This window comes from Diachasma alloeum, unplaced genomic scaffold, assembly GCF_001412515.2.
Source record: "Diachasma alloeum isolate Michigan unplaced genomic scaffold, Dall2.0 Dall_scaffold_00352, whole genome shotgun sequence".
Lineage (NCBI taxonomy): Eukaryota > Metazoa > Arthropoda > Insecta > Hymenoptera > Braconidae > Diachasma > Diachasma alloeum.
Window position 1 is genome coordinate 312,112 of NW_021680491.1, and position 6,422 is coordinate 318,533.

Sequence of the window (6,422 nt, forward strand, 5' to 3'; positions counted from 1 at the left end):
GAGAATTGGGGGGGGGGAGCGAATACTCTTTATTTATAAGTGGATTTGCGAATTCACTTATATATTACGGGGCTAGATTATATTATATTGTATGAATTCATTTTATTGTTTTCTTTCCAATTTTTCATTGCGGTTAGATTAAATTAAATTTATTGGATTCTATTCCCATTGTAGTATACAAATTGTGGGAACAGTTTTAAAGAGAATTCGGGGGGGGGGAATTCTCTTCATGCAACCCCCCCCCCCCCCTCCCGTACACGACTTACTTCATTGGTGAGTTTTTCAAACATATTTCCAAAACGAAGGGAGATAGTGAATTTTTACCGAAAAATTGGGGGGAAGGAAGTTGTATTGAATTCTCGATGCAACCAACGAGCTAAGCAGACTCCGAGAGAGGGGGGGGGGAGCTGTGCATCGAGAATTCAGTACAACCTCCGCGCCCCACATGCACTCTGTCCCACACAAAGATTTCCTTATGTACAACTTTCTCTCCGTGTATAAGACCCTCTTGTATATAACCTCGCCACCACCCCATAACACCATAGTAGAAATTCTGACCGGCAGGGCGACATTGGGTGGGCGCGCGCGCCCGGACATTTGGACTCGTATATTGGGCGCGCTAGCGGGGACGTTCCACCATTAGCCACACGTATGCTATACGAGAGTCTCCCCTGAAAAGTCCGGGCGACGGCGTTCGGACATTTAATTTCTACTAGGGTATGAACCCTCATATACGAACCCCCTCCCGCACGGAAAATTATATATGCGGAACATATATAAATGAATGTATCCTGGATATATGCCACATACATTCAACATATAGACGCATATATGTCAGTAGGTATGCTAAGCGGGTTCTGTATAACTTCGTCAAGTCGCCACCAGGGGCGTCACCGTCGTGGAAGGTTCCGGAATGGTGGCGCCACCGTCGCGGAACGTTCGAGAAGGATAACGTCATCGATGACTGATCGACTCGCGTGGTGGGGGAATCCCTCTAAGACCTGTTGGGACTTGTATGAAATATGACCTGTTGAAACTTGCATGAAATCGGATTTTGGCGCCACCGTCGCGAAACGTTCGAGACGGATGACGTCATCGACTTGCATGGTGGGGGTACTCCCTGAGTCCTGTTGGGACTTATATGAAATATATTGACCGGTCGAAACTTGTGATTGGATATTGGCGCCACCGTCATGGAATTTTCTATACGGATAACGTCATCGAAGAGTCATCCTCATCAACTCGGGGGTGTGGTGGGAGTACCTCGTGAGTCCTGTTGGGACTTGTATGGAATATGATACTAGTGGCGGCGTCACAGTTGCGGAATGCTCGAGAAGGATGACGTTATCGATGACTCATCGACTCACGTGGTGGGGGAATCCCTCTAAAACCTGTTGAGACTTGTATGAAATATAATGACCTGTTGAAACTTGCATGAAATCGGATATTAGCGCCACAAGCTGTGGAAGGTTCGAGACGGATGACGTCATCGATGAGTTATCGACTCGCATGGTGGGGGAACCGTCCTGGTAAGACTTGTATGAAATATAATACTATAAAAACCTGTGGACACATGGATAGAATTGGATATTGACAACATTGACATTGATATTGGAAACATTTGACAATATTTGCAAACATTTTGCAAACATTTGACAACATTTGCAAACATTTGGAAACATTTGCAAACATTTTCAAATGTATTCAAACATGAGCAAATATGTGAAAACAATGATTGATTATTTTCAAGATGAATGATATCGGTGAGTCACTCAGACTGATAACTCATCAATGTGCGAGGTGGGGGTTTCCCGTAAGTCCTGCTGAGACTTGTACATTTTTACGTTTTTTTTTTTAAACTAAAAAGCTAAATGCACACCACCAGCAAAAATTCAAAATAAAATTAAAGAAAAAAATGAAACAACTGGCTGTAGCTACTGAAACAACTGTTTCTGCCCTGGGAATACGAAAAACTGTCGGTAGACCACGCCTTGAAGAGGAACAACCCGAGCTTCTTAAAATAATCGCAGAAATTGCATTATATGGTAGTGCAGCACATGACCAGCGTCGTGCTGATGATATTAGAAGCTGTAGAACACTCGATGATCTTCACAACCAGCTCAATGAAATGGGAATTTCAATATCTAGAAGTGCAATGTATTTGCGACTGCTACCTAAAAATTTCAGTACACATGAGGGAAAGAGACATGTTGCAACTGCACCAGTGCGACTTTGCAGGGCATAAACGGAGAGTCACAAAGCTCATCCTGATAGTCATTGTTGCACGACGCCAATCCGTTATTTGGAATCGTTAGCCTCATTCTTAGGTCCCAAACAAGTGGGCTTCATATCCCAAGATGATAAAGCTCGTGTCCCAATTGGTCTCACAGCAGCTCATAAACAATCTCCGTTACTTATGCATGTCCTAGTTCGAGTGAAATTACCAGATCACGACTGGGTGATTGCTGAGAGGCACAAGCTAATTCCATCAGTCTACGCGGGCATTCACATCAAACCAGGTGGAATTGGATCTCCAGATGCAATGACTTACTCTGGACCTACATACGTCGCAATCAGAAGTGGGAATCATTCCTCATCGACAGCCGCCACGCATTCTGATGATTTCCACAGGCTCATGAAATTGGACTGTTTCAATGACATCTTGAAATCTGGAGATACAGTTAAGCCTGTACTTATTTTTACAGTGCATGGCGGGCCTGACGAGAACCCACGGTATATTAATTTTTTATTCTTATGTTTCGTTCTGTTCATCTAGATGCTGTCTGCAGTTTTTAATTATTCTTCTATTTAGACTTGAAATGAGTAATCAACGAGTAATTTTTTCTTTCATTTAGATACCCCAAAGTCGTTGGGTTTGGGATTCAGCACTTCAAAATGTACAATTTGGATACCTTATACATTGCCACTAATGCACCTGGGCGCAGTGCGTACAATCGTGTGGAGAGGAGGATGGCACCTCTCAGCAGGCAACTAGCAGGTCTGATTCTCCCACATGATGCTTATGGAAATCATCTGAATGGATCTGGGAAAACTATTGATGTAGATCTTGAACAAAAAAACTTTGCAAAAGCCGGAGAGACACTAGCTTTATTATGGAGTGAATTGGTCGTTGATGGGTATGAAGTACTGGCTGAATACAGAGACCCTGGTGGTGAATCTGCATTACTACTGGAGGTAGATGCATCATGGTATGAAAAGCACGCGAGGGAATCCCAGTATCTCTTACAGGTTACTAAACATTACGAAGATGATTAAAAAAATTATTACAGACATAGGGATAATTCGTCTGTTTTTTTTAGATTGCAAAATGTGGAGAGGAAGAATGTTGTGGTCCTATGCGAAGTGATCTATCTCTGATACAACCAGATCGGTTCCTCCCACCACCCTGTCGTTTGAAACAAGATGATCAGACGGGCCAGCTTTCAATATCAGTAACTCACAACACTGGAGAGGAAGCACGGTTCTTACCGTTGTTTCAACGACTCTCAATCACGGTGCCAAGAGATAAATGGATCAAAATGCCTTATGATGCATGCTGTCCAACGGTTCAAAGTCAATTGGAGAGTAGGATGTGCTCGCAATGCGAATTATACTTTGCATCGAAGAAAGCAGCAAATTCAAACGTGAAGTCCATTCACAAGAATTCTAAATCACGATCAACACCAAAATGTCGTCCTAAACGAGTAGTAGCTAGCCGTAGACAAGAACTACTGTATATCATCGAAGATGAGGACACTAAAGGAGAAGACATTGAGTGGAGAGATACTGACGATGTTGATTTCAGCCTAGAAGATGTTGAAATCCCACATGTGGCCCCAGAGAATGGAGAAGCTGGACTTCCAATTATTGATTCTGTGGAGGAATGGATAACCAATCCGTGGACCAGCGTGGATTAATGCGAATGAATTGCTAGTCTTCATTAAACAAAGTTCCTATGTGTGTCATGTTGAAAGAACTATAATGATGCTATTCATGTTTGGAGAATATTTGAAAATAAAAAATGAAAATGTTCTAGAAAAAAAAAATAATTCCAACTTTTTTTTCTTCTCAAATTCCATTTTTCATAGGCAAACCTTACGTAAGAGGTGGGGGAGGAGGTGCCAACAAACTTACGTTGCCTTATGTAGGGGTGGGAGGGGCTTAAAAAAATTGGAAAACGGCCTTACGTAATTTATGAAATAAAAAATTAGTAGGAGGACCAACGTCTTTGGCGCGGATCAGAAGATGGAGAATTAGATTGATAGTAGACAATGAGTTGAAAAACTCCGCGCCAAGAACGTTGGTCCTCCTACTAATTTTTTATTTCATCAAGAATTTTTTTTAAATTCTCATTCGATTTGAAACAATTTCTCTTATAGAAATCTGATTGTGCACTATTTTCGTTTATTCGACATTGCTGACTTGGCTTTCTTTTTCATTTCTTTGTATTTTTCAAAAATGTCTACTTCCCAGTAAGAACCAAACAAGACTTTCTTGGCGCAGTTTTTTTGTAAAGACATTTGTTTTTGTTTTTTTAGGGAGATTTCATTTTTTGTTCAAAATAAACAAGGAATCGTTTTTATATCCTGTAAATTTTTTCATTTTCAATTCAATTCGGCTCATTTATTTTTCACATGATAAATCATCTTTCCAATTAACAATCGAAGTAAAACAAATAGTTCTATTCCACAGTCGGTATTTGCACCAACTTTTAATTATTTATTCAAGATTTTCCGACTGAATTTGCTTCTTCGAGAATTCATTTGTGCACGGAACTCGATTGAAAAATATCTGTGGAATTCATCATTCATGCACCATATTCAATTTGTAAATTCTCGGGCTTCCCTCTTTGGTGCGTGTGGTTGTATTGCACTGCTACCAACTCCGTAACAAAAATATGATAGTTGTTGATGTGAAATGCGAGAATGTGCATATGATCCCGTTGCTATGCGCGTATTTTTTAAAATATTGCTTCGAACAAAAAAATAGTTACATCAATGAGAAGCTTGTGGCCAATTTATATAATGTAACTAAGAGTATTTTTCATGTAGCTCGTCACGTTTGTATTTTATTTCATGGATATGATTCGGAGGTAGTGGAGGGGGTAGTTGCTTTGTGTATAGATACACGGCAGCGATCGGCCTGATGTTTTGTACAATCGGAGTCAAAACTTTTCTTGGCCGATACGCTGCCGCGTATCTCGATATATAGGATAGTATATATGAATAATAGTACATAATGCATCCCTAAATATAAAGAAGAACGCAAAAAGCAAAAGAGTAACGGAGAAGAATATTATGACGATTCCGAATAAATTATTCAACTATTGAATTCTCATTATGAAAAACTTTGTTGAAACTATCCATTTTTCCTGCATTTTTATTGAGATAAAAATTAATGAAAGTGAGAAACGGTAAGGTTTTACTATTCTGTCACAAATGGAAAACAATACATGCGCGAAGGGCGTGCCCTTTTCTAGTTTTCTAAAATTCCGAAAAATTCAGCATTGGTTGTAGAAAATATTTGTTCTTAAAAACAATCCCCAAATTCGTTAGTTTTTATGATCTCACCAAGGATAAAGCTTGAGAACAGAAGTTTTTAAAATCTAGAATCTAGTTGTAATTCTAAAGCTAATCTATATTTTTTCTCTCTGTATAGCTCAAATCAAACCGAATAAGCACAACCAGAGCTTTGTACCTCAATTATTAATCGGCGGAGATATTGAAGATTGTTTTTTTTCTTCTGATAACTTTTTATTAATTGTAATTATGATCTGCTATAAAAAACAAAAAAAATTTGAACTCATACCGGAGTGGAAATTGCTTCAGGTCCAGCTGAAGCACCCCGTACCCGAATACTTGTTGCCCGGAAAAATGTTCCCTATATTTTCTTTTTCTGTGCCTCTTTCCGTTTTACTATTGTAATGAGATTGTTCATATGTTAAAGATTTATTAATTATGTGTAAAAATGAAGTTTCCGTAAAACGACGTTTTGCGGACAGTGTGAAAAAAAAAAAACATTCAAGGAATAATGACTTGTAAGAACACTATCATATTAATTCCTGCCAATACAAAGAAATGTCAAGAGTAGACTGTTGAGATCTCAAAAACGCTCCGGGGGTGGGGGTTGAGTAGAGTAGATAGGGAAATGATTAAATATCAACACGTGCAAATTGAACGGTTTTAATATGTTGGGAACACCGACAAAACGTCTCCCCGACGACGAATCAAGCTCGCATCCGGACCAGAGTGCCGTGCACCAACGGAAGGAAGCGACTTGACGTCACGATTGAGGAGAATTAAAAAGAATAACGCGACCGCCGTGACTCTTTATTGTCCGCCTAGAATTTTACACATTCGTATAACCGTACACACAACGAGTTTATTTTATTCTCTCTCTCTCTCTCTCTCTCTCTCTCTCTC

The 6,422-nt window shown here is 39.8% G+C and overlaps 2 protein-coding genes across 2 annotated transcripts in view; both read left to right on the plus strand.

Annotated features, from left to right (window-relative positions):
- The window catches only part of LOC107040986 (E3 ubiquitin-protein ligase CBL), a 200,515-nt gene that overhangs the window by 39,687 nt on the left and 154,406 nt on the right, over window positions 1-6,422 (plus strand). The gene's annotated exons all lie outside the window — the stretch shown is intronic.
- On the plus strand, window positions 1,819-3,994 carry LOC107040985. The gene is made up of 3 exons (XM_015261324.1): window positions 1,819-2,733; window positions 2,856-3,249; window positions 3,321-3,994. Exons 1-3 carry the CDS (start codon window positions 2,417-2,419, stop codon window positions 3,915-3,917), a joined length of 1,308 nt encoding a protein of 435 aa, XP_015116810.1. The 5' UTR covers window positions 1,819-2,416; the 3' UTR covers window positions 3,918-3,994.

Bases quoted from the DNA above. Each gene is read 5' to 3' on its own strand.
- LOC107040985 (XM_015261324.1), top strand. From the start codon at position 2,417: ATGCATGTCCTAGTTCGAGTGAAATTACCAGATCACGACTGGGTGATT. The intron at 2,734-2,855 runs GTATATTAATTT...TCTTTCATTTAG, and splicing joins GGGCCTGACGAGAACCCACG to ATACCCCAAAGTCGTTGGGT. The intron at 3,250-3,320 runs GTTACTAAACAT...TGTTTTTTTTAG, and splicing joins AATCCCAGTATCTCTTACAG to ATTGCAAAATGTGGAGAGGA.